The 27,867-nt window shown below is 47.0% G+C and overlaps 1 protein-coding gene across 2 annotated transcripts in view; it reads left to right on the top strand.

Moving 5' to 3' along the window:
• Positions 1–27,867, top strand: part of UNC79 (unc-79 homolog, NALCN channel complex subunit) — a 94,844-nt gene that overhangs the window by 48,428 nt on the left and 18,549 nt on the right. Inside the window, exons 25-38 of one of the 2 annotated variants that reach the window (XM_044272616.1) lie at positions 4,189–4,475; positions 5,389–5,571; positions 9,434–9,596; positions 9,850–9,999; positions 11,375–12,508; positions 13,427–13,534; positions 15,225–15,341; positions 17,882–17,965; positions 18,108–18,210; positions 18,301–18,441; positions 18,523–18,561; positions 23,605–23,717; positions 23,808–23,893; positions 25,441–25,614. In XM_044272616.1, coding sequence (XP_044128551.1) covers positions 4,189–4,475; positions 5,389–5,571; positions 9,434–9,596; positions 9,850–9,999; positions 11,375–12,508; positions 13,427–13,534; positions 15,225–15,341; positions 17,882–17,965; positions 18,108–18,210; positions 18,301–18,441; positions 18,523–18,561; positions 23,605–23,717; positions 23,808–23,893; positions 25,441–25,614 — 2,882 coding nt within the window. Of the gene's footprint in view, positions 1–4,188; positions 4,476–5,388; positions 5,572–9,433; positions 9,597–9,849; positions 10,000–11,374; positions 12,509–13,426; positions 13,535–14,525; positions 14,549–14,867; positions 14,931–15,064; positions 15,066–15,224; positions 15,342–17,881; positions 17,966–18,107; positions 18,211–18,300; positions 18,442–18,522; positions 18,562–23,604; positions 23,718–23,807; positions 23,894–25,440; positions 25,615–27,867 lie in introns of both variants that reach the window. The other variant, XM_044272617.1, reaches the window with a different exon arrangement.

Raw genomic sequence — 27,867 nt, forward strand, 5'->3', positions numbered from 1 at the left:
CTCCTAGAGTCTTTACCAAGATTCTGGCCTCAGTCATGGCTCTGCTTCATGCCAGGGGGATAGTGGCGATTCCGTACTTGGACAATATCCTGATCAAGAGTCCGTCATTCCAGGCAACGGCGGACAGCCTGCGCATCGTCCGGGACACCCTGGAATGCTTCAGATGGGTTCTGAACCTATCAAAGTCATGTCTTCATCCATCTCGGCAGCTGATGTTTCTGGGCATGCTGTTCGACACCGATCGGGCCAAGATATTCTTGCCCCCGGACAAACTCTCCACTCTCCGTCGTCAGATCCTCTCCTTGTTGTGGCCTCAGCCTCGCCCTCTTCCCATTCAGCAGTGCATGAGGGCTCTGGGCCACATGGTCTCTTCCTTCGAAGCAGTGCCCTATGCTCAGTTCCATACCAGGGCTATTCAGCGGTGCATTCTAACCATTTGGGACCGTTCCCCAGCCTCCCTGGATTGACTGATCCATCTCCCTGCCCCAACACGCCGAAACCTTCAGTGGTGGTTGATGTCTCAGATGCTGACGTCAGGCCGCTCCTTCCTTCCCCTCTGCTGGAAAGTGTTGACGACGGACGCCAGTCTCCGGGGCTGGGGGGGAGTTCTGGACAATCTCTCGGTCCAGGGCCCCTGGTCCCGCAAGAAGCGCCAACTTCCGAACAATATCCTAGAATTGCGGGCTCTGGGGGTATGTTCCATCCGACAACTCCACGGCAGTCTCATATCTAAACCACCAGGGTGGCACCCGGAGCCCCGCAGCCATGTCGGAAGCAGCGCTCATCCTCTCCTGGGCGGAGAGCCATGTCCCACCTCTGTCAGCAGTTCATATCCCTGGCGTCGACAACTGGATTGCCGACTTTCTCAGCCGAGAGAGACTCAATCTGTCATGGCTGAGGATGGGGAAAACCCTCAGCCGTGCGATGCCAGAAGATGTTAAGTGCTGCTTGGCCAGGACGACAGAATTATGGAGCAGGTCACCTCCTATCGCGTCCCTAACCTGACCCTGACTCCTAACCATATGAGCCAACCCTGAAGGTGGGAGGGCTCATACACCGGATGCCTTGGGATCCCTGCTAGCCCTCAGGATTGCCCTGGAACAAGGAGCAGGGTAAGATGACCTGTTCTTCCTAGGCATGGAGGAACAGGAGTCTCACTAGCCAAGCTGCAAAGGGAAAAGAACATAAACAGCCTATGGATATGGCAGGAGGATAAAAAGCACTTCCACACCTACCTGCCACAGACACACAGACTGGATCCCGTGCAATACAAGCAAGTGTCCACACCCAAACACCAATGGACACAGCACACACACAAACACACAGGAACCCAGATCCATAGGTGCATAACATAACAAAGGAAAACATCAAGTGGACATCAACATAAACCTAAGAGTCACAATTTGCTTATGACCACAAGGGTGGCCCCCACTGGCAGATGGAAATACCAGGAGGGTGTCTCCAGCAAAGCATGGCTGAAGCACCCCTCAGCTTCTGATCTCCAACAAGGCTTTATAGCCCAAAGTGGCCACACCCACGCGGACACACCCAGTGCTCACGGCCTAGGAAGGGAATTAACCCTTCACACACCAGACAAGGGAAGACAGCAACTTAAAGGGGAAGTGAACACACAAACAACCCCGTGCACACCAAACATGGGAAGTGCACACCAATCACACAAGTTGCCAGAGACAACTGCCTGCTATGACAGCGAGCAGCCTAACAAGCAGCTCCAGCTGCTCTACTGCCACATACCAAATGTTGCCAGCGCCAACCACAAGTGAGGCAACAAACTAGCGGCCCTCACCTGTGATTGAACGAGCAACCAAAACCGCAGGCAACAGCAAGAGGTTCAGCAGTCACGGTCATGGGCATGGCCGTGACACAATCCCGGCGAATGGGCTCTGCATCCACAGGTCTTTCTCGCGATCTGCGAGCGGTGGGGTCGGCTGGATGTGGATCTCATGGCCTCCTGCTTCAACCGCAAGGTAGAGATCTTCGTGGCAAGGTCCAAGGATCCTCGGGCGTTGGACGCCCTTGTGATCCCGTTGACACAGTTCACGTTTCCTTACGTGTTCCCTCTTCTTCTGCTATTCTGCGTTTTCTCAAAAAAGTCAGGTCCAAGGGTCTGCCCGTCATTCTTGTGGCCCCGGACTGGCCACGCAGAGTATGGCACGCATCCATAGTCTCCCTCCTCGCCGACTAACCCTGGCGTCTTCCCCTTCAGGAGGACCTCTTGTCGCAGGGACCGATCTTCCACTCTAATTTAGGGTCACTACGTTTAACAGCATGGCTGTTGAAGCCGCCGTTTCTCAAATGCGGTTGTCCAGACCATGATTCATTCTAGGAAGCCGTCGTCCTCCTGGATCTATTACCGGACCGGGAAATCCTACTTCGGTTGGTGCGAACGCCACCAGTTGTCTCCCATTCGGTTCTCGTTGCCTTGACTCTTGTCTTTCCTGCAGTCAGACATGGACTTGGGGCTGGCTCTCAGTTCCCTCAAAGGGCAAGTTTCAGCCCTTTCCATTCTTTTTCAACGAAACTTGGTTCGCTTTCTGCGGTTCGGACCTTTCTGCAGGGGGTGGCGCATGCTGTGCCCCCTTACTGTCCTCCGTTGAATCCGTGGGACCTTAATCTGGTGCTCAGCGCTCTCCAGTCCTCTCCATTTGAGCCTTTGCAGCAGGTGTCCCTTCACTTCCTGTCCTACAAGGTGGCCTTTTTGGTGGCAGTCACTTCCATCCGTAGGGTGTCGGAGCTAGCGGCTCTTTCCTGTTGGTCCCCCTTCCTTATCTTCCACCAAGACAAAGTAGTTCTTCGCCCTGTTCAGTCCTTCCTTCTGAAGGTCGGCATTCCATCTCAATGAAGAGATCGTTCTCCCTTCCTTTTGCCCTGCCCCGTTTCATCCTCATGAGCAGTCGCACCACACTCTGGATTTGGTTCGGGCCATTCGCATCTATCTGTCTCAGAAGTCCTCTTTCTGACGGACAGATTCTCTATTCGTCATTCCAGAGGGACCGAGACGAGGGCTGGCTGCGTCCAAAGTTTCCATTTCCCGATGGATTTATTTGGCCATTGTGGAAGCGTACTGCGTTAATGACCGGGCCCCACCCCTCCTGTTTACTGCTCATTCTGCTGGGGCAGTGGGGGCCTCTTGGGCGGTGCATCACGGGGCTTCAGCCCTTCAGGTGTGCAAGGCGGCTACCTGGTCGTCTTTGCACACCTTTTCCAAATTTTACAGAGTGCACACCTTTGCATCTTCTGACGCTTCTCTGGGGCGTAGAGTTTTGCAGACGGCGGTTCTCTGCTTGGTCGGATACCTTCTTAGTTTATGACCCACCCCTGGGACTGCTCTGTAACGTCCCAAGGTCAAGCCTGTGTCTCCCAATGATACGGATGACAAAACTAGATTTTTGTACTTACCGTAAAATCTGTTTCTCTTCCGTTCATTGGGAGACACAGCTCCCACCCATTCTCTTTGTTACGGGCCTCGTTGTGGCCTGTGTGATTCGTCATTGTTTGGTTTTCCTGTTTTTCCTTTTGCTTCTCCTACTACTTTTGCACAAACTGTTTTAGCTTAGTCCCTGTAGGGAGGTTATAGCTGGAGGGAGGAGATCACACCTTTGTGCTTAGTGTCGCCTCCTAGTGGCAACAGCTATACCCAAGGTCAAGCCTGTGTCCCCAATGAACGGAAGAGAAACAGATTTTACGGTAAGTACAAAAGTCTAGTTTTCACATCTGTGTTTTTGCTGGATCCGTGATGGATCAGCAAAAACGCTTCCATCATTGTAATATAACCGTCTGCATCCGTTATGAACAGATTCGGTTTTCTGATCTCTAAAATAGCCATGACGGATCCGTCTCTAAAACCATTGTAAGTCAATAAAGGACAGATCCGTTTTATTTTATGTCAGAGAAAACAGATCCATTGAATTACATCTTGATCCGCATCCCAGGACGCACTCAAAAATGCTGCTTGCAGCGCTTTCGCCGCGTGCGTCATGGGAATGCAATGAAACGGAACGGAATCCATTCTGGTGCACTCCGTTCCCTTCAGTTCAGTTTTGTCCCCATTGATGATGAATGGGGAGAAAACTGAAGCGCCCCCCCCGCGCTGTAGAGATCTCATGACGGATCTCCATAGCGGAAAGGGAAAGCGCAGATGTGAAAGTAGCCTTACCTTTATTACAGGTCAGCATTCTCCAGAAAATGACAACATCATCAAGGACCCTCTGCCGGAGGACGCGGGAATCGACCACCAGACCGTGCACCACCTGATCACCGTCCTCATGAAGTTCATGGCCAAAGACAAGAGCAGCGCGGAAGCCGACATCAGCAGCGCCAAAGCTTTCAACACCGTGAAACGCCATCTATACGTGCTGCTCGGCTTTGATCAGCAGGAGGGGTGTTTCATGATCGCCCCTCAGAAAATGCGCACGTCTACGTGTTTCAATGCGTTTATTGCAGGAATAGCGCAGGTAAGGTGTCTGGAAACTAATATGGCTGCCATTACGTTTCCCACTGTGAATGAAAAATTTACTGCTGCCACCAAGGACTCTTTGCTGCTTCCATAACCAGGAAAGCTAGTGGACAACGCTTGTTTGAGCTGCCATATTGGTTTTTATCCAGCTTTCCCAAGAGCGATGAACCGTACGATGCCGTCTTATACACGAATGCCCCTGTTTCATTAATCATTGCAAAAGTTTTCACACTCTGGGGAGACAAGGCCAAGTCTTGCTACTCGTCTTGCCTCCTTGGAATTCGTCACGGTATCTACTCTTGATAACAGTCGCCGTATCATTTACCAGTGACGGGAAATGGCGCCTGTCTTGTGCGGTAAATGTTACTGACCTTTAGGGGAAGACGAGTTCGGATGCACGCCGGCTGGTGACATCTGATAGTGAATGACCGCTTCATATCTGACCAGAAGAAGTGTAGAGTTTATGAACCATATATCTGGGCTAATGGACTGTTTTTTGTCTGCATGGGGCCCCTAAGGACCCCATGACCTGTTAAAACCTATTTAGATTTCATGCTCTGCAACATGTAACTATAGCACTGTTCATCCTGAGCTTCCTGATTCATGAGTAAAATGTCTGAACTGCAGTGACGTCTGACCGAGCTGAAAGAGTAGGATGTGTGTAACTCTGCATAGCATGCCAGGGTAATGTAAAGCAGTCAGGGTTTGACAGTATGTAACTAGAGGGTACATCTAAGCCTAAGCCCTTCCCTTCAGCCCATGGCCCTTCGGCTACCTGGTGCTGCCTTAAGCGATCATTGGTGGTGCACCCCTGTACGTAACTGTGTTCTAATGCAGCGTCAATCCCATGGAGATGGGTTGGGACAGTCTACATATGTTGTGTGATAACGGTGATATTTCATATCTTGCAGGTGATGGATTATAACATCAACCTGGGGAAGCATCTTCTCCCTCTGGTGGTCCAAGTCCTAAAATACTGCACCTGCCCCCAGCTCAGGCATTACTTCCAGCAACCCCCCCGCTGCTCGCTCTGGTCTCTGAGGCCGCACATCCGGCAGATGTGGCTGAAAGCTCTGCTCGTCATCCTCTATAAGGTATACCGGGATGCCTTAAGGCTATGGACACCTTCGGAACACAAGACGTTTCTGAGCTACAAGGGTTAAAAAAATCTTCTGCCAGCTCATGTGGCGCTCTATATCTCCGATCTCCTGACTTCATAAACACTCATTATCAAGCTGATAAGAATATGGCTTAAATAAATGTTTATGAGATCAGAGCGACACATGAGCTGTAAGCTGAGGGGATTCAAAGAAAACTGAAAGTGGCTGCTTGCAAACAGACTGATTTTTAACCCTTATTTCTCAGAAACATCTGAACATTTCTAATAAAGGTCCACTGAAAAAAGGAATTTTAGCCCAAATTGAGTAAATTGCAATCATAAAAAAAAAAGTCTCTGAAGGTGTCCATAGCTGTTAATATCCTTCTGATTGTCCCTGTGATAATATTATAAAGGAAGGAGCCTAACCATACTGGAAGCTCAATGGTTAACCTCTTTAGGGGATTCTATAAGCAGTTTTGACCCCTCAAAACTACTGATGGCACCATATAGGTGTCTGGGGAAGCAGCGGAAGCATACCTGGGGTCATGGTCTTGCAGGTTGCATGGCATTGAACTATTTTGCACGATCACAAGCTCCATGGGGGTGGTCCCTTCCTGTGCGGCCCCCTGCACTGGACACATCCCCTCCCCTTTTCTCTGAGTGACAGCTGTAGCACCCAATCAGGAGACAGCTAAAGCCATCACTCAGAGAATAGTAGAGGTTCTGGTTACGTGTGTAGTGCAGACAGCCCAGGACACTGCACATGAAGAGACCACCCCCATAGCACTTGTGAAACGTCCAGCCTGCATGACCACCATTCTGGGGTGGCTTTCAAAGCTTCTACTGTCACCTACCTGTAGTTTATAATGATTTTGTCATGGAAATCCACGCTCTATGCTCTGACTTCCTGCTGAGATTATGCTTTTAGAGAGCTGCCAGCCAGAATATGCAGAGCTGCAGTGTAATGGATGGGGCTAGAAAAACAAAGCAGCAGCCTGATTGTCTGACAATACGGTATTGATCCTACAAAAGACTCCAATAGACAGTGCAGCTAAGCTGGAGTCGCTGGGGGTCATTTACAAAGACCGTCTTTTTTCTGGTCTTTGTTTCCCCCTCTGCGCTGATGTGGGGCGGAGACGCATTTCTGGCATTTTGGGCCTGTCCGGTAAAACTACTCAATTCCCTTAGTGGAGTAATTTTACGCCAACATTTACACCTGTTTTCAGGTGTAAATGTAAGTAAATTTGCCGGAGCCAATGTCCTAGCCCCCGGCACGCTCCCGTAACCACTCGCCACGCTTGAGGCCCAAAAACAGGAAGGGGATCTGCAAATTTTTTTTGATGCCTAAAAGTGGAATAGCGTGCTTTGTAAAAATAACCCCCACTGATTACATTAAGGCTCCATTCACACATCCGTAGTGCATTGCGGATCCGCAAATTGAGGATCCGCAATACACCCGGCCATTACCCCCATAGAAATGCCTATTCTTGTCCGCAGACAAGAATAGAACATGTTTTATTTTTTGGGAAGCCGCGGACCGGAAGATCGGGGGCGCGCTCCGGAAATGCGGATGCGGAGAGCACATAGTGTGCTCTCCGCATATATTCCGTCCCCATAGAGAATGAATTAGTCCGCACCCGTTCCACAATTTGCGCAACGGATGCGGACCCATTATTACGGATGTGTGAATGGAGCCTTATGGCCTGATAGAAAAGAGCAGCGGTATAAAGCATAGCGGGGGTTGAACAGCAGGCAAAGCCCTTGATTAGACTAGACAGAGACAAGAGGTGGGGGTGCATAATAAATGGCGAATAAATGTTGTACTTGTACCAATATTCTGGAGCTCATGGTCATTAGTGTAAAATGGAGCGGTGCACTCGACTGCTGTGGGGCACGAAGTAGGGGGCCAAGCACATAACAGCGCGGGGTGGGGGGGGCTCCCTTACATCATGTGCACCCCTATTTGTCACTTTTAGGATCTGCAGGTCTTATGTGAAGTTTTCAGGATGCCAGCATGGGGGTAGTTCTGGCCATAGGTAGTTTGTAGCATTTGAGGCCCCCGTTTTAGAGGGGGACCCCTTGGGCCCTTGTCTTCAGTGTCTGCTCCAGCTCTTGCACCCACCTTTTTTTTTTTTTTATATGGCGCACATGACTATTTTTCATGTTGCACCACTCTGTGATGGCGTTACTGCTTCATGAGCCCTTGGGGTGTAGGTAAGCGCACCCCCAAGTTACCTTCATACAGTCACCTCATTATCATGCAGACATAGACTCTCCTTCATATGGCGGCTGAATATGTTAATGGCCAGACCCCGGTCACCATTATTCCATATCTGTCATCTGTGATCTGACTCGGTGACACCCGAGTTCTCCGTCCGTCCTTCACCTGTCACCGAAGCCGTCATCATGTCGCCTGCAGGACCGCTCGCCAGTGACCACGGCGAATAAATGAATAAAATCAGCTAACGACGGGCCGTGCCGTCACTGGAAATGGGGTAATATATAACGGGAAATGCCGCATTGCAGATATGGAGGCATGCCGGTACTTGTAGTTCCTCGGGAGAGGGCGATGAAGTCGATGTGCCACAAAGGCAGGGAACTCTTTGCTATCCAGTCATGTGCTACTTCAGATTGGGTTTAATAAATGCAAAGTCTTTGCATGCTGCCAGTGAAAGGAAACAGTCTTCTTTCCTGTCAAATGAAAAATCTCTGCTTGCTGTCAGTGATAGGAAAAAAAATCTTCTTTCTTTTTAAATAAAAGCGGAATCTCTGCTTGCTGACATTGAGGGAAGCAATTTTCTTTCCTTTCAAATAAATACAAAATTTCTGCTTGCTGTCGATGAAAGGAAACGATCATCTTCTCCTTTTAGATCCTGAAAATCTGTCCATATCCTGTCCTCTTCACGTAGTTGAAGGGATGCTGCTGATTCCAGGGCAGAACAGAGATTTGGCCTGCTACCGACTCATGGAGGATCGACTGATACATTGTAACAAACCCACAGGCTGGAGAGGCTTGCTGATGTGTTTAAAGGGTTATCTTCATCTGATAAAGTGATGGTATATAGCGATATGATCATGGGGGGTCTGACCTCTGGGGCCGAATTGATCCTGAGAACCAAGGGCCCGCAACTCTTATGTAGCGCTGCATCCCCTCCACTGTTGTCTCCTGTACAGCTGCACCCTCCTGGCCATCCACCGTGCAGGGAACTGCAGCATGACCCCATTGTGGTGCAGGGGTCACAGTGCTACACCATTTCTGCAACCCCCTTCATTCTCTGGATTGAGGCAGGTCTGAGAAATCGGCCCCCGACCGATCATAAAGCATTGGCTGATCCTAGTGATATAAGATGGGAAAACCCCTTTTACCTCACAGAGGATTGTCTAGACTGGTACATTGTAACAAATCCATCAGCTGTGTGATCAGAACACGATCAAATAGGATTTACACCTCTTAAGGCCCCATGCACACGGCCGTGTTTCACAGCCGTGTGCGGGCCGTGGAACCGTGGCCTGGATCCCTGCCGAGAGCAGGAGCGCACGGCGTCATTGGTTGCTATGACGCCGTGCGCTCCCTGCTGCCGCCGCAATACAGTAATACACTGGTATGATCTATACCAGTGTATTACTGTACTGTGCCGGCAGCAGGGAGCGCACGGCGTCATAGCAACCAGTGACGCCGTGCGCTCCTGCTCTCAGGAGGGATCCAGGCCACGGTTCCACGGCCCGCACATGGCTGTGAAACACGGCCGTGTGCATGGGGCCTTATATAAACAGAACTGCATCTGTTCGGTGACAGCAAGCAGAGATCTTGAACCTAGTATAATAAAGTGTACATATTTTTTTTCCTTTTCTGGCAGTATCCTTACCGGGAAGCTGATCTTGGGAAGATCGTGTTACATCTCATTCACATCACCGTAAACACGCTGAACGCTCAATACCACAGCTGCAAACCGCACGCCACGGCCGGGCCCCTGTACAGCGACAACAGCAACATCAGCCGCTACAGCGAAAAGGAGAAAGGTGACCGCTTCATGACAATTTGGCAAGTTTTAGCTGCCACTCAGCTTTGCGAGACTCCTGTAAGGCAATGCCACGCAATGCCACTCCATAACTCACCACCACCTTTGTAGTTCAGGTTCTGGGAAAGCTGGGTGGCAGTCCTTCTGGGAGTTGCAATGGAGCCCATTTTGGTTGTCACCCATTTTTCCCTGCTTGTAAAGTACTGATTAGATTTTAGTAACAACCAGATCCCGTCTTGTTGCATCTCCAGCAGAGGAAGACAGCGTCTTCGATGAGTCCGACATCCACGAAACGCCCACGGGAGCCTGTAACAAGGAGTCCCAAACTTTCTTTGCACGTCTGAAGAGGATTGGAGGGAGCAAGATGGTGAAATATCAGCCAGTGGAGATGAGCGGACAGAGAAGTATGTGCTAGAACCTCTTGGGGCATCCTGTCTAAACCCTGCCGCGGTCTACCCAGGAGATGCCGTATTGCCACAGGATATGTCCACATTTCATCCATCTCCATGATTCAGCAGGGTGCGAATTGGGACAGTCCTGTGGGAATCTGGAAGGTGGGGGGGGGGGGTATCATACATTAGTAGGGACAGGCCAGTCCTCTGAAGTTAGGGTTCACACAACCCAGGAAGCATGGGAAGGTTTTTGCACCAGGATTTTGAGTTTGTTAGCCCCTCTTGGACGTGGCCTGTTTTGGCCTTCAGCTATAGTAACTGTCAGTGTCAAAGAGCCCTAATGCTTTTATTTTTCCATAGATTTTTCACTAAGATGAGTTGCATGTTTTTTTAATAATACCATCTTGGAATACCTATAACTCATTGATTACTGTCATTCGTTTTTTAGGATGGGTTCAAGGGGTTGTCTAAAACTTTTTAGAAAGTGGGCAAAATGAGTTAAAAAATGAAAGAAGCATTTCTCACCTTGCTGATCTCCCTCTGCTGCCATTCCAACGCTTACAGCTCTATGTATTTTGGTTCAGTCTCGACACACTGGAGAAGGGGATGGGGGGGGGGGTGACCTTTGAGGCCAGTGATTGGCTGAGTGGGTATTACCTGCCATTTCCAGTTATTTCTTGGGATGGGACCAAGAAGTGGCGACCAGCGGGGGAGGGGGAGTATCAATGAGGTGAGCAATGCTTCTTTTATTATTTTCACTCATTCTGCCCCTTTGCTACCAATTTTTATCCAACCCCTTTATTGGAAAAAAAAAATCAGTCCCAATATTATTTAGCATTGTGGTATAAATAACATTCAAACTTTATAATACAGGTTGTAGTTTTTTTTCTTTTCACTATATTTCTTTTATATGTGAATCTTTAAAGGGGTTTTCTGAGTTTTTTACACTGATCGGTGGGGGTTCTCGCACATCAGCTATCTGAGAGGGCACCTGTGAGCGCCGCGGCCTTTCCACAGCTTACCCTAGGCCGTCAAGTTCATCAGCCGCAGCTCAGTCCCATTCAAGTGAATGAGGTTGAGCTGCAATACCAAGCACGGCCACTGTAAAGTGGACGGCGCTGTGTGTGGTAAGCTGTTGGAGTTTTTACAGCTGTTCAAGTTTCTCATGACAACTAATTAGATTGCTTCTTTAATCTTGAAATGTACCCCTTAAAAATGAGAGCTGCAATCTGATTGGCTGTTCCATTGCACTAGTTTTGATAAATCTCTCCCAGTGTGTTTTAAATCTGCATTTTTTGGGCTCATATGAGCATGATGCAGCATGATAACATACTCCACTCGTGGACAACCCCTTTAATTATTTATCTCCTTTCTTACTTCCTTCCAGGTGAAATAGAACTGGCTGAGTACCGAGAATCCGGAGACAGCATCCTGCGCTGCGTAAGAGAAGAATCCATTCAGAAGAAACGGCTGCGTTCCCTTAAGCAGAAGTCCTTAGACATCGGCAACACAGACTCCTTGCTGTTCACCTTGGACGAGCACCGCCGGAAGTCCTGCATAGACCGGTGCGACATCAGCCACAGCCAAAAGATGAACGACTATGCGCAGTCACGTCAGAACTCCTCCAACAAGGCCGATAATGTGGATTCCAACGAGAATCCATCGGAAAGAGACAGCGGCCATGAGGTCAGGAAACCTGTTATACCAGAGGTGAGGTTGAGTTGCATGGAGACCTTCGAGATCAAGGTGGACTCTCCAGTGAAACCGTCTTCTCCAAAAGAAGACTTGGATCTCATAGATTTATCTTCAGACTCCACCTCAGGCCCGGAGAAACAGTCCATGTTATCCACCTCTGACAGCGACTCTTTGGTGTTTGAGCCTCTGCCGCCCCTGAGGATTGTGGAGAGCGATGATGAAGAGTTCCAGCTCATCAACACTAGAAACATTATGGTTTCAGCTACTTCAACTCCCATCAGTGCATCTGTGCTTAGCCTAAGTATGACACCGCTGGTACAAGTGAGCATAGAGGATTGCTCGAAAGCCTTCACCGCCGAGGATTTCTGCTACAGTCCAGATTTGCAAGCAGAAGACATCTTTTCCCATGGTGCAGAAGATCAAAAAGATTTGGTCAAACGAGAAGGTTTCCTAGAAGTCTCCACCGGGAGCCCACTCACTCTCAAACAGAAGAGGGACCAGCTACGCAAATCCTGCGCTCTCGCCGACATGTCTGTGGATGACAACTTCGAGGAACCCGTGGAAGAAAACAAGTCCCCTGTCAAAATTGTCCATCTCAGCGTCCCGGTGGATGCAGAAAACCAAACAGATAGTGAGAAGCCTGATGCCGGCACAGAATCAGATCCGGAGCAAAGTGTAGAACCGAAGGAGGAGACGGAAGAGTTTAAGATACAAATAGTTCCCAGACAACGGAAGCAAAGAAAGATAGCGGTCAGTGCAATCCAGAGGGAATACCTGGACATCACCTTTAATATCCTGGACAAGCTGGGGGAGCAGAAAGACACAGGTAACTTTTTGTACCGTCCTAAAACGAGTTGCATTATATCAGGCTGTCCGTCTGGTCTGCACACAACTCTGCAGAGATATATACATGTCTTTGCAGAGTTTGCGGCTGCACAGAAATCATGGAGTTGCAAAAGAGAGTAGCTGGCCGTCAGAGGCAGGAGGACCTTTCAAAGAGAAGGCAGAGATGGTTTATCGCCGTCCCTGCCTTCCTGATTCCTATATGCAGAGCTGGTAGTTGCAGGAGCTGCTAGGTCTTAGCAGAACCAGATCAGCTCTACAGTTCATCTCAGCATGAAAAAATATAACCTCAAGCTAACATGCTCCCTAAAGTTTTTTATTTTTTTTATGACATTATAAGGGGGCACAATACTGTATATAGACAGTGTAAATAAATTCAAAATAAATAACTATAAACATTAACAAAAACAAAGAAAAAATAACTATAATTATAGCCCCGCCCCTGAGGAGCCAAAACCATACATGCCTTATATAAAAATGACAGAAAGGGGGACTCAACCTCAAACTATGGTATGTGCTATTAAAAAAGACACTTTAAAAAAATATTTTTCCTGATTTCATCCAAAAATATTAATATAAAAATGGCATAAAAATACAGTTTCATATATATCACGAACAAAGATGCCAATATCATTTAAAATAAGATAAACCATTGTAGCTTCTAGCCCATTATGTGCTAAAGAAAGCAGAACTATGTTTGGTCATGTATCTTCGCTTCATTATTGAACGCAGTTTACCAGTATTTGTGCCTTGGGCTGAAGACCTAAGTAAATCTGATTGCTGCCTGATTAGAGAGACTGGTTGTTATGCAGAGTTTCCCTAGCAACCAGACTGTCAGACTCAACTCGGCTCGACATTGTAGCGCTGGACTGACATTTTTATTGTCTTTGTCTCCTACCAGGGACTGATACTAAAGAGCTGTCAATTTTGGAGATTCCTCAAGAATCGTCTTCTGCACCCACCCTAGAAGCCGGGGTCCCCGAGCCCTGTAGTCGTTCATCTCTTGCAAGTAAGTTGTCTACTCACTTATATTAATATGAGGAAGAATTCATGCACTTCATGCTCCGGAAATTCATATAAAACCAAATGTAATGGTCACGTGGTGCTCAAGGGTAAAATTTTCCACGAAGAGCAAAGTCATCTAGACACAGTATAGGTGATACATGCTGGATCAATGGAGGTTTGACCACAGGGACCCCAAGTGATCCCTTAATGGATGGTCTGCGAGGACCCACTAAGAATGGAGTGGCAGTACACTTGTCTTTCCAAAACTCTATGGTACTGGTGGAGATAGAAGAGCTCTTTTACTCGGCCATCTCCGACAGTCCCATAGAATTGAATTGAGCAGACACAGCTCCATTCAAATGGGGAGAGCGGGCCCCCATTCTGGTCATCTGTGGGGACCCCAATGGTCGGACCTCTGCTGATCAGAAACTTATCCTCTATCCTGTGGATAAGGGATACATTGTCTTAATAGGACAATCTCTAATCAGGGGTGCACCTAGCCTTTCTGCTGCCTGAGGCGAAAACTCAAATGGCGCCTCAACTCCCCCCATGCCAAATTCTTAACCTAACCCCTTCCCTCCAGCCCTACTGTTAAAGACATACTTAGAAAACATTACATACAGGGTAATACAGCTCCACATACTGTGCTTCCCAATACTATACTGCAGAAACGGAATATCCCCCTTCCGCTGCCCCCATCTTGCCCCTACCTGGTGCTGCCTGAGGCAATCGCCTCACCTCGCCTCATTGGTGGTGCACCAGTGACCCTAATGCAAAAGCTGAAACCCCATACAGATCTAATACCCCTCAGCACATTAGCAGCATGTCTCAACTGTTTGTGTAATTTGTTAGCCTGGAGTCCAGACTACAGAGAATTGTCTCGGCTAGATGCAATTGTAACAGAAGAGGGAGAAGTAGAGTTTTAGCTCAGGATGGGTCTGCACACAACTCTGCAGAGATATGTACATGTCTCTGCAGAGTTTGCGGCTGCACAGAAATCATGGAGTTGCAGAAGAGAGTAGCTGGCCGTCAGAGGCAGGAGGACCTTCTAAAGAGAAGGCAGAGATGGTTTATCGCCGTCCCTGCCTTCCTGATTCCTATATGCAGAGCTGGTAGTTGCAGGAGCTGCTGGGTCTTAGCAGAACCAGATCAGCTCTACAGTTCATCTCAGCATTAAAAAACATAACCTCGAGTTAACATGTTCCCTAAAGTTTTTATTTTATTTTTTATGACATTATAAGGGGGCACAATACTGTATATAGAGTGTAAATAAATTCAAAATAAATAACTAAAGACATTAACAAATACAAGGTTTTCAACCTTTGTATGTAAACGAGAATGTTTCCATTCCACTGACAGCAAACAAAGATCTTGAAAATGGTAAGAAATTGAAGCACAAGGTACATGAATGGGAAATCTCAGTTACGCACAGTTGGAGGAGCCACTAAGCGCTCTGTGTGTCTTAACAATACAAAAAAATCAATGCATTTTATATCTGAATTTTTGGACCTCCTCCAAAAATGACCAGGAGCAGGGTGGAGCTTGGGAGTGCAGTGGGTGTGGTTTATTTTTGGATATTAGTAATAGGATCCATGCAGGGCTGTTCATATAGAGAAAACACTATTGTGAGGCATCTGTAATCCAGAAACAGCTGCTTCTTCCTAATATATCGTAATATATTTATATCCATCAAGCGCAATATAGGCAAATGAAAAGGGGCTCTCTTGGTGCACTTAGTGTGGCACAGCTCATGAAGAGGCAGCTTGAACACCAATCCAGTGCACTCCACAGCATCAGTACCTGGGATCCGGGTAGGTGAAGACCAACTCACCTCGCTCATGACCACCACAAACCATGCGACATCACACATTCTTCTGATACAGGGGATAAGGAACTGCTGCGTTTAGTGGTGTAAGGGACACAATCCTCAAATTAGGCATGTAGAAAATCTGCATTATATTTACAGCACCATTTCCATATTTTGTCCTGTGGTGTGAATTTGCTTTATTATTTTACTGGCAAAAGCTGGTATAAATATGAAGAAGTAGAAACTTGAATGAAAGCATGCATTCAACTCAATCACCATTTACATTCAGGTATAATAAATATTTGAGTCATTTTGTAAATGCTTTACATTACTGTACTGATCCTGAGTTACATTCTTTATTATACTCCAGAGCTGCACTCACTATTCTGCTGGTGCAGTCACTGTGTACATACAGTACTGATCCTGAGTTACATCCTGTATTATACTCCAGAGCTGCACTCACTATTCTGCTGGTGGAGTCACTGTGTACATACATTACTTATCCTGTACTGATCCTGAGTTACATCCTATATTATACTCCAGAGCTGCACTCACTATTCTGCTGGTGGAGTCACTGTGTACATACATTACTTATCCTGTACTGATCCTGAGTTACATCCTGTATTATACTCCAGAGCTGCACTCACTATTCTGCTGGTGCAGTCACTGTGTACATACATTACATTACTTATCCTGTACTGATCCTGAGTTACATCCTGTATTATACTCCAGAGCTGCACTCACTATTCTGCTGGTGGAGTCACTGTGTAGATACATTACTTATCCTGTACTGATCCTGAGTTACATCCTGCATTATACTCCAGAGCTGCACTCACTATTCTGCTGGTGCAGTCACTGTGTACATACATTACTTATCCTGTGCTGATCCTGAGTTGCATCCTGCATTATACTTCAGAGCAGAAATCTGCTGGCATTTCCAGCATCACTGTGCATCTTCCTGTGACCACATAGCTAGAATAGCCTGTGTACATATTCCAGGAGACATACGATGACTTTGTACATACACTCACCTAAAGAATTATTAGGAACACCTGTTCTATTTCTCATTAATGCGATTATCTAGTCAACCAATCACATGGCAGTTGCTTCAATGCATGTAGGGTTGTGGTCCTGGTCAAGACAATCTCCTGAACTCCAAACTGAATATCAGAATGGGAAAGAAAGGTGATTTAGGCCATTTTGAGCGTGGCATGGTTGTTGGTGCCAGACGGGCCGGTCTGAGTATTTCACAATCTGCTCAGTTACTGGGATTTTCACGCACAACCATTTCTAGGGTTTACAAAGAATGGTGTGAAAAGGGAAAAACCTCCAGTATGCGGCCGTCCTGTGGGCGAAAATGCCTTGTTGATGCTGGAGGTCAGAGGAGAATGGGCCGACTGATTCAAGCTGATAGAAGAGCAACGTTGACTGAAATAACCACTCGTTACAACCGAGGTCTGCAGCAAAGCATTTGTGAAGCCACAACACGCACAACCTTGAGGCGGATGGGCTACACCAGCAGAAGACCCCACCGGGTACCACTCATCTCCACTACAAATAGGAAAAAGAGGCTACAATTTGCACGAGCTCACCAAAATTGGACTGTTGAAGACTGGAAAAATGTTGCCTGGTCTGATGAGTCTCGATTTCTGTTGAGACATTCAAATGGTAGAGTCCGAATTTGGCGTAAACAGAATGAGAACATGTATCCATCATGCCTTGTTACCACTGTGCAGGCTGGTGGTGGTGGTGTAATGGTGTGGGGGATGTTTTCTGGGCACACTTTAGACCCTTAGTGCCAATTGGCCATCGTTTAAATGCCACGGGCTACCTGAGCATTGTTTCTGACCATGTCCATCCCTTCATGACCACCATGTACCCATCCTCTAATGGCTACTTCCAGCAGGATAATGCACCAGGTCACAAAGCTCGAATAATTTCAAATTGGTTTCTTGAACACGACAATGAGTTCACTGGACTAAACTGGCCCCACAGTCACCAGATCTCAACCCAATAGAGCATCTTTGGTATGTGGTGGAACGGGAGCTTCGTGCCCTGGATGTGCATCCCTCAAATCTCCATCAACTGCAAGATGCTATCCTATCAATATGGGCCAACATTTCTAAAGAATGCTATCAGCACCTTGTGGAATCAATGCCACGTAGAATTAAGGCAGTTCTGAAGGCAAAAGGGGGTCCAACACCGTATTAGTATGGTGCTCCTAATAATTCTTTAGGTGAGTGTAAGTTGTAGAACGAGTTCTCACATACCCGTGATCACTGGCAGGACCTCGCCACCTCCTGGTTGTGGGAAAAGATCCTCAGTGTCTGTAAGGAGCATAGAAAGGCAGAAATATAGTTTGTTGTAAAACGTTCTAACTGACTGTAAGAAACTATGGATTACACCTTCCAGACCCAGGCATATAAATGTTTCCATTTCTATGTCAGATTTTTTTTTTTTTTTTTACATTTACCTGTGAAATGATAAATACTTTTATATATATATTATATAGAATAATAATGTTTGATTTTTTTTGTTCTTTAGATGATCCCAAAGCAGCACATGAAGTTTTAGGAAGCATTTCCGAAGTCTCCATGGGAAGGACGAGCATCCCATATATTCAGATAGGTGAGTGTCACCACATGTCACTACTCAGTAACAGACTAGGCTGGGACCTGTAGCATGTGGACTGGCCATGGGGTCTACAATCAGGCCCGATCCACCTGCCGCGCTGTAGACTCACCACAGTTATCTTTTCGTATCTTTAAAGGAGCCACCAAATCCAGCCTTCTCTCCGCTCCCAGCATTGTCAGCATGTTTGTCCCGGCTCCTGAAGATTTTTCGGATGAGCAGCCCACGGTAATGTCTGACAAGTAAGTGCCTCTCCGTATATGAAGCCTGTGTTACCTAGAAGCCTTCCCCCCGCTCCTTCTAGGTAACATAGATATTGTGTATCTTTGCAGGTGTCATGACTGTGGGGCCATTTTGGAGGAGTATGATGAAGAGACCTTGGGCCTGGCCATAGTCGTTCTCCTGACCTTCATACACTTGAGCCCAGATTTGGCCGCACCCCTGTTGCTCGATATCATGCAGTCTGTGGGGAGGTCAGTTCTTTCTATAGCAACTACTAAGGGTCCCTCAAGAAGGTTTATGTGGCTTCGCTCATCCTGTATCTTCTCTTCTAGGTTGGCCTGCAGCACGAGTTTCTCCAGCCAGGCAGACAGGTAAATAATCTGCATTGTATTGTTCACCTATCAAATGGATTGGGGCCACGAAAGAACCAGCATGTGGCCTGTTCATAGAAAACCCGTTCATTCCTGCAAAAAAGCAATGAATGAAAACCAAACTTAGGGCTTATTCACAAGGCCGTTGTGGTTCTGTTCCGTGCCTTTGGGAACTCAATTTGCGGCCCCCAATGCACAGGCAACGTGCAGTCGGGACGGATCGAGACCCATTCAACTCGAATAGGTCCGTGATCTGTCCGCACCTTCTATTTTTTTGCTGTGCAGAGGCACAGATAGAAACATCACGGAAGCACTCCGTAGTGCTTCCGTGGGGTTCAGATCCGTGCTTCCATTCCGCAACTCCGTGATTCAAGTGAATGCGAGGTCAGATGGGTAAACTGTGGGCAGGTTTGGGACCCTAATCCCCAGCTACATAGCGGCAGGTGTTTTAGTGGCCCCTGCACGGGATCCCTTTATCGACCAGAGTGTTGCGTTCCTAAATGAGCAGACGTAGAGAGACAGTCAGATTTATCACAGTGGCTCAGGCTGCACGGTACTTTTGGTGAATGACTACAACACCCATTGGTTGGCTTACTTTCACCAAATGTTGGGGGTCATTTATTAAGACCGGCGTTTTAGACGCCAGTCTTAATAACCCCTATAGCTGGCGGTGGATCCGTCAAAATTATGAAGAGGCGCCGGCCACCACATAACTTCAGCGTATCTAGCGCCAGTCTCAATGTAAGACAGCTTCCGAGCTGTCTTACATTTAGACCTTTTTCTACACCTAAAATAATCATAGAAAATGATGAATGAGACGGGCCTGCCTGCACGTCCCCTTCCCCGCCCGTGCCACGCCCACTTTTTTTGAACCTGGCGTGAGCGGGAAAAAGTCGCAGTTTGCTTTCCTTCACTTATGATTTTAGACGTTTATTTTACATAAAATGCCCCTTGTGCAGTTCTTAAAGAGGTTCTCCAGCTTTTTTTTTTATTATTTGCCTCTCCAGACAGCAGTACCTGTAGAGAAATCCATACTCACCCGGCTTCTTGAGCTGTCTCAACTGTCAACTACCACACGTACTGGGTCATGTGTGCTGCTGCAGCCAATGACTGGCCTTTAGCGGTGATGTGCCCCCAATCAGCACATGACCCGGCAGTGTCATGCCACTTGAGGACATGTCACCTCTAAGGCCAGTCAATGCCGTTTGAGGACGTGTCGCCTCTAAGGCCAGTCAATGCCGTTTGAGGACGTGTCACCTCTAAGGCCAGTCAATGCCGTTTGAAGACGCGTCACCTCTAAGGCCAGTCAATACCGTTTGAGGACGTGTCACCTCTAAGGCGAGTCAATGCTGTTTGAGGACGTGTCATCTCTAAGGCGAGTCAATGCCGTTTGAAGACGTGTCACCTCTAAGGCCAGTCAATGCCGTTAGAGGACATGTCAACTCTAAGGCCAGTCAATGCCGTTTGAAGACGTGTCACCTCTAAGGCCAGTCAATGCCGTTTGAGGACGTGTCACCTCTAAGGCCAGTCAATACCGTTTGAGGACGTGTCACCTCTAAGGCCAGTCAATGCCGTTTGAGGACGTGTCGCCTCTAAGGCCAGTCAATACCGTTTGAGGACATGTCAACTCTAAGGCCAGTCAATGCCGTTTGAAGACGTGTCACCTCTAAGGCTAGTCAATGCCGTTTGAGGACGTGTCGCCTCTAAGGCCAGTCAATACCGTTTGAGGACGTGTCACCTCTAAGGCTAGTCAATGCCGTTTGAGGACGTGTCATCTCTAAGGCGAGTCAATGCCGTTTGAAGACGTGTCACCTCTAAGGCGAGTCAATGCCGTTTGAAGAGGTGTCACCTCTAAGGCCAGTCAATGCTTTATGAAGACGTGTCACCTCTAAGGCCAGTCAATGCTGTTTGAGGACATGTCATCTCTAAGGCCAGTCAATGCCGTTTGAGGACGTGTCACCTCTAAGGCGAGTCAATGCCGTTTGAGGACATGTTATCTCTAAGGCCAGTCAATGCTGTTTGAAGACGTGTCACCTCTAAGGCCAGTCAATGCCGTTTGAGGACGTGTCACCTCTAAGGCGAGTCAATGCCGTTTGAGGACGTGTCACCTCTAAGGCGAGTCAATGCCGTTTGAGGACGTGTCACCTCTAAGGCCAGTCAATGCCGTTTGAGGACATGTCAACTCTAAGGCCAGTCAATGCCGTTTGAGGACGTGTCACCTCTAAGGCCAGTCAATGCTGTTTGAGGACTTGTCACCTCTAAGGCGAGTCAATGCCGTTTGAAGTCGTGTCACCTCTAAGGCCAGTCAATACCGTTTGAGGACTTGTCACCTCTAAGGCCAGTCAATACCGTTTGAGGACGTCTCACCTCTAAGGCCAGTCAATGCCGCTTAAAGACGTGTCACCTCTAAGGCCAGTCAATGCTGCTTGAGGACGTGTCACCTCTAAGGCCAGTTAATGCCGCTTAAAGACGTGTCACCTCTAAGGCCAGTCAATGCCGTTTGAGGACGTGTCACCTCTAAGGCCAGTCAATGCCGCTTAAAGACGTGTCACCTCTAAGGCCAGTCAATGCTGCTTGAGGACGTGTCACCTCTAAGGCCAGTCAATGCTGCTTGAGGACGTGTCACCTCTAAGGCCAGTCAATGCTGCTTGAGGACGTGTCACCTCTAAGGCCAGTTAATGCCGCTTGAGGACGTGTCACCTCTAAGGCCAGTCAATGCCGTTTGAGGACGTGTCACCTCTAAGGCCAGTCAATGCCGTTTGAGGACGTGTCACCTCTAAGGCCAGTCAATGCCGTTTGAGGACGTGTCACCTCTAAGGCCAGTTAATGCCGCTTGAGGACTTGTCACCTCTAAGGCCAGTCATTGGCTGCAGTGGCGCTTGTGAAGGAGCCACGGAGTAGGAACAGAGCAGCGGGGAGCAGGTCAGTATGGATTTCTCCATCGAAACCACTAGTCATGGGGGAAAATATAAGAAAAAAAACTGGACAACATCTTAGAAGATCTCTAGGGATGCGTTATCATTTTTATTTTATTTTGATGTTTTCACACTGTACCTGGGGAAACAGCGCCCTGTGGAGACATTATCAGATATGATCTGGATCTTCTAAGACCCAGCAGCTCTGCCATGCTGTGGCCGTGGACCCAGCATGTGATCGCTGGTTACCATAGAAGCAGCGGAATTACACAGCAACGCCAGAAAATGTGGCAACCATGTGACTTGCACCTTCTACCATTAAAGACTGTTGGTGGTCGATAAAGGGTTAAAGAGATTTTCCTGGACTTTTTAAATTGGTAGGGGCCACAGTAACTCATTAACGTGCATCCCATGGGTTAGCCCCAAGCCGATTATACATTGATGGCCTTTCCTAAGGATTCTTGGAATTTTGCTGTATATTATAAAATTTAATTACTCCGAAACCTTGTACTGAAAACATCATTTTACGGTTTAAATCTACAAGAAGTTGGATAATCTGCTGGTTTCCCTTGGAAACAGACAGCAGTGTTAGCTCCACCCCCGCTGTCAGACATGTGACCTGTCTTCTCAGTTCCCACAATGCATTGCTTGCTGCTAACAAGAAATTGAGTGAATTCTAAAATTCTCTTTGGATGTGAGCAGAGAAGAAAACAACATGTAACTCAACAGTTAGTAGCCCAAAAGTAAAGCAAAGCTTTAACTACGTTACTTACTGTGGGCTCTTCTAATTTCTTGTTGGAAAATGGAGTTCTCCTTTAAGTAAGAAAATGTTTGTCGCTGCGCTGCTGTCAATGACATCATATAACACAACATTCATTAACGGGACCCGGGAGAACAATGATTTCATCCCTGAATTAAGTCACAGGGAAAGATTTATAGATGTGACCTCCACTGATGACGAAGACAACGGATGACTGGACGTGATGAGAGGTGAAGATTCAGTGTCTATATGTTAAAATATCCGACCGTTGATACATCGCCGCGATTACGTCATTGTCAGGGAAGGAGACTTGTGCTCATCTCTTAATTATATGTAATTAATTCCAACCACAAGCAGAAGTGTCATAGGAAGGGTTCTTAAAGGGGAATTGCATGTATTTTTCAGAAGAAGAGGTTAGAGATGAGGGTCTGTTGAGGATTCGTGGACCTGAACCCGAATGGTCCCCCTTAAATTGCTAAGAGATATGTAAAAGCAGAGGTATCATGTTATATGTCATATGGAGGATCTCATCTAAAATATTAGGGTCACAGTGCCGACAGATTCCATAAGATTCTGAATGCAGGACTGGATATGCCATAGAGTTCAATGACACACACTGTGCTACCTGCATCCGCCACTTACTGTATACTACTTTATAATAGCGTATAATTAATTAAAAGGGGTTCTCCAGTTTCATAATAAGTTTTTTTTAATCTGCCCAGAGTGTCCCAGACACTACACGTTAATGTCCCATATACCTGTTTTTCATGTTGGTGCTTTTTCTTCCCCTGTTCTCAGCATCACTGCATCCTGGCAGGATGTCTACATGCAGAACTTCCTGTTGTCATCAGCTTCCTGTTGGGTTTTCTAATCGATCCCAGCTTATGTTTCAATGGGTTGGCTCCGCCTAGCTAACATGGAGAGAGGAATTGTGGGGGGAGTAGGGAGTATAAGTACTGCAGAGGGAACAGTGGGGCAGGTGGAGCAAACCCTTTGAAAGATTATAAAGCATGCTGGGATTGGTTAGAAAACCCAACAGGAAGCTGATGAAAACAGGAAATCCTGCATGTAAACATCCAGCCAGTATGCAGTGATGCCGAGAACAGGGGAAGGAAAGTGCTGACCGGTATATGGGAGATAAATGTGAAGGGTTGCATTATGAAAGCAGACAGTATAACAGTATGCAGTAAGCTCCTAAGCTCCCTCTTGTGGTAGCTTGTGGTAACCTAGAATTTAGCAATGTGGTGTTAAAAAATAAAGTGAATAAAAGTGTAAAGTTGTTGGTCTTCTCTTCTAAATGAACATATCAGAAGCATGACTTTTTTATGCAGATATGATTATCCCGCTCTACATTCTCTTCCTCCCCAGTATGATGATTCCAGGGAACGTGGCGGGGGTGGCCAAACAGTTCCTGCGCTGTGTTTTCCATCAGCTGGCTCCCAACGGCATCTTCTCGCAGTTGTTCCAGAGCAATATCAAAGGTGACGTGTCAGAGGGTGCTCATTCCCTGTGTCTATACCAGTGGATTGTCACACCGCTCATTAATCATCTTCCGATTCCCTCTTTCACAGACGGCAGCTTTTTGCGAACCTTAGCGGCATCTCTGATGGACTTCAATGAGCTCAGCTCTTTTGCTGCACTGAGCCAACTGCTGGAGGTAAGGACTAACCAAAGGAAATGAACATGGAATATTTCAAAGGCTGAGGATGTTCCACCTGTTGTAAGATTGATCCTATAAAATGAACCGTTTATGGGCAGCATGGTGGGTGGTGTGTGGGGATTTTAATATTGATGTAATATCCATAAGACAGGGATGCCCAACCTGCGGCCCTCCAGCTGTTGCAAAACTACAGCTCCCAGCATGCCCAGACAGCATATAGCAGGGCATGATGGGAGTTGTAGTTTTACAACAACTGGAGGGCCACAGGTTGAGCATCCCTGCCATAAGACATACGTAATTGGGGCGGGTCCAACACCTTCACACACCCTGCCGATCAGCTGATCTGCAAAAGCTCCAGCACCGGAAATATACAGCTCCATTCACTGTGTAGCGGTTCTTGCTGGTTACTGCAGCGCTGCTTCCGCTGAAGTGAAAAGGCTACTTTCACACTGGCGTTTTGGCTTTCCGTTTCTGAGATCCGTTCAGGGCTCTCACACGCGGTCCAAAACGGATCAGTTTTGCCCTAATGCATTCTGAATGGAAAAGGATCCGCTCAGAACGCATCAGTTTGGATCAGTCTCCATTTTGCTTTGGAGGCGGACATCAAAACACCGCTTGCAGCGTTTTGGTGTCCATCTGAAGAAACTGAGCCAAACAGATCCGTCCTGACGCACAATGTAAGTCATTGGGGACAGATTTGTTTTCTATGACACAATCTCGCACAATAGAAAACGGATCCGTCCTCCATTGACTTTCAATGGTGTTCAAGACGTCTTGGCTATGTTAAAGATAATACAAACAGATCCGTTCTGAACGGATGCAGACGGTCGTATTATCTGAACGGATCCGTCTGTGCAGATCTATGACGGATCCGCACCCAACGCGAGTGTGAAAGTAGCCTAAACTGTGAGGAGGGCAAAGTGCTTACCGAAACAGCTAATCAGCGGGGGTATCAGGAGTCGGAACTCAGTGATCTGATATCTTTAGGATAGGCCATTAATGGTAAGATCCTGGAATACCGCTTTAAAGTGTTTCACAATAATCACTTAAAAGTAAAAAAAAAATATGAATTAAGTAACAAAATGTTACAATTTAGAGTAAATACAAAATAAGAGAAACCATTGGAAAATCGACAAATATGAAATAAATGACAGCAGATTAAATGATACAGCCATAAAATTGAGAAATATACAATTAAATAATAAAAAATAGTTTTTTTTCTGACATAAAAAAGGAAAATAAATAAAAATAATTACAACTGAAGACAAAAGTAAAATAAATGAAAAAGGAAACTGCTGAACAATTGTGAATGAAAATAAATAAAATAATAAAAATATACAAGAAAGTATTGTATATGAAAAATAATGCTAATTAGAACACGCAGGAAGGCTCGGCCTGAAATGTACGCCCCCATAACTAGCACACGGGCTCACATAGTAGATTTAGATATTAAGCTTTTTCCCAAAAATGCCTTCATCTGCTGTCCTGGGTTATGGACAGATACAGAACAGCAATCCGTATCACAGTGCTGTGTTTTTTTTTAGGGGTTGAATAACAAGAAGAATTTACCAGCCGGGGGTACGATGCTGAGATGCCTGGAAAATATTGCCTCATTCATGGAAGCCTTACCTATAGATTCCCCCAGTAATCTGTGGACCACCATCTGTAACCAGTTCCAGACCTTTTTCACAAAATTGCCTTCTGTCCTTCCACTAAAGGTAGAGCTTCTCATTCATCCATTTAGGCCTCATGCGCACGACCGTGGTGTGTTTTGCGGTCTGCAAATCGCCGATCCGCAAAACACGGATGGCGTCCGGCACAGACAGCCTTCAATATAAATGCTTATTCTTGTCCGCAAAGCGCGGACAAGAATAGGACATGTTATATTTTTTTTAGCGGAGCAACGGATGCGGACAGCAACACGCAGTGCTGTCCGCATCTTTTGCGGCCCCATTGAAGTGAATGGGTCCGCATCCGAGCCGCCAAAACGGAGGCTCGGATACGGACCAAAACAACGGCCGTGTGCTTGAGGCCTTAGGTAAATGAAACCCTGTACATTGCAGTACCACTTAGTTCCACCAGAGCTAATATCTGTAATTTGTCGACTACTCTAGGGTTGGATGAAGTAGATGCATTTTAGGTAACCCTGTGCATCACATTGGGTTAGTTTCCCCGCGTCACGTGACAAGGGTTGCCCAAGCCCTTCAGGCCGATTTACCTCACACCCTCACAAGCTGTTACGCCCTACGCCGGGCCGTAACTTGAGCATAAATCGCCACCTGAAGCCTGCAAGCACTAACACGAAACGTTCACTGCCACCACCCGTCAGTTATAAGGTTGACAGGGCACCCCTGAGTGTTCCACTCGCAAGCAGACACCCACACGATAGCAAGCCTCGCGGTAAAACAACATACAGCCGCAGACTGCACACACACTCTTCAAGGTTACAAGACAAACCATCAAACTTTTAGGCTTAATGTATAAAAAATGGACAGCACTTGGTTACAAGAAATGATTAACAAGAGACCTACATAAATGGCAAACAGTTGTAAAATAAAAAGGAGAAAACAAAAAGTCCTTTCCTCCCAGGAGATTTGGGCAGAGTAAGGCCCCTTGCAGACCAGCGTGTCCGGATAAGGTCCGGATGCGTTGCTGCAACCCGCGCGAGTAGGTACCCGATTACAGTCAGTTTTGACTGCGATTGCGTTCCGTTGTTCAGTTTTTATCGCGCAGGTGCAATGTGTTTTGCACGCGCGTGATAAAAAATTGAATGTGGTACCCAGACCCAAACTTCTTCACAGAAGTTCAGGTTTGGGTTAGGTGTTGTGTAGATTGTATTATTTCCCCTTATTACATGGTTATAAGGGAAAATAATAGCATTCTTAATACAGAATGCATAGTACAATAGCGCTGGAGGGGTTAAAAAAAATAAAAAATTATTTAACTCACCTTAATCCACTTGTTCGCGCAGCCGGCATCTCTTCTGTCTTCTTCTTTGAGGAATAGGACCTTTGATGATGTCACTGCGCTCATCACACGGTCCATCACATGATCTTTTTTACCATGGTGATGGATCATGTGACGGACCATGTGATGAGCGCAGTGACGTCATCAAAGGTCCTTTTCCTGTGCACAGCAAAGAAGAAGACAGAAGAGAAGCCGGGCTGCGCGATCAAGTGGATTAAGGTGAGTTAAATTATTTTTATATTTTTTTAACCCCTCCAGCGCTATTGTACTATGCATTCTGTATTCAGAATGCTATTATTTTCCCTTATAACCATGTAATAAGGGAAAATAATAATGATCGGGTCTCCATCCCGATCGTCTCCTAGCAACCGTGTGTGAAAATCGCACCGCATCCGCACTTGCTTGCGATTTTCACGCAGCCCCATTTACTTCTATAGGGCCTGCGTTGCGTGAAAAACGCAGAATATAGAACATGCTGCGATTTTCACGCAACCCACAAGTGATGCGAGAAAATCACCGTTCATGTGCACAGCCCCATAGAAATGAATGGGTCCGGATTCAGTGCGGGTGCAATGCGTTCATGTCACGCATTGCACCCGCGCGGAAAACTCGCTCCTGTGAAAGGGGCCTAATGGTGCACAAACCAATTCGATTGGATCTCCCACCTTGTGACACCCAAATATCCAGGGATTGCATTGTACTGCCTTTCCTCCAGGGGCAGGCCTAAGGGGGATTCTCACTCCCACCTCTGGCTCAGCCCCTCTGGGCCAAGCTACATTACCCATGCAGCCGGCCCCCTGGCCAACTAGGGAGCAGGTATGAAAATATCAAAAAGATAGTTTCCCAGTTGCCCTGGTGAAGATACAGACCCCAGTTCTTCTTCATAATTCATATCTCATCGTTCCGAGTCCTAGCATATCAAACGCGACACGTCCAGGACGTTCGGAAGATGAGATCCTTATTTTAAGAAGATGAAGGCGAGTTGATACGCCATGTCTGGTGTC

The sequence above is a fragment of the Bufo gargarizans genome, chromosome 11, assembly GCF_014858855.1.
Source record: "Bufo gargarizans isolate SCDJY-AF-19 chromosome 11, ASM1485885v1, whole genome shotgun sequence".
NCBI classification, from domain to species: Eukaryota; Metazoa; Chordata; class Amphibia; order Anura; family Bufonidae; genus Bufo; species Bufo gargarizans.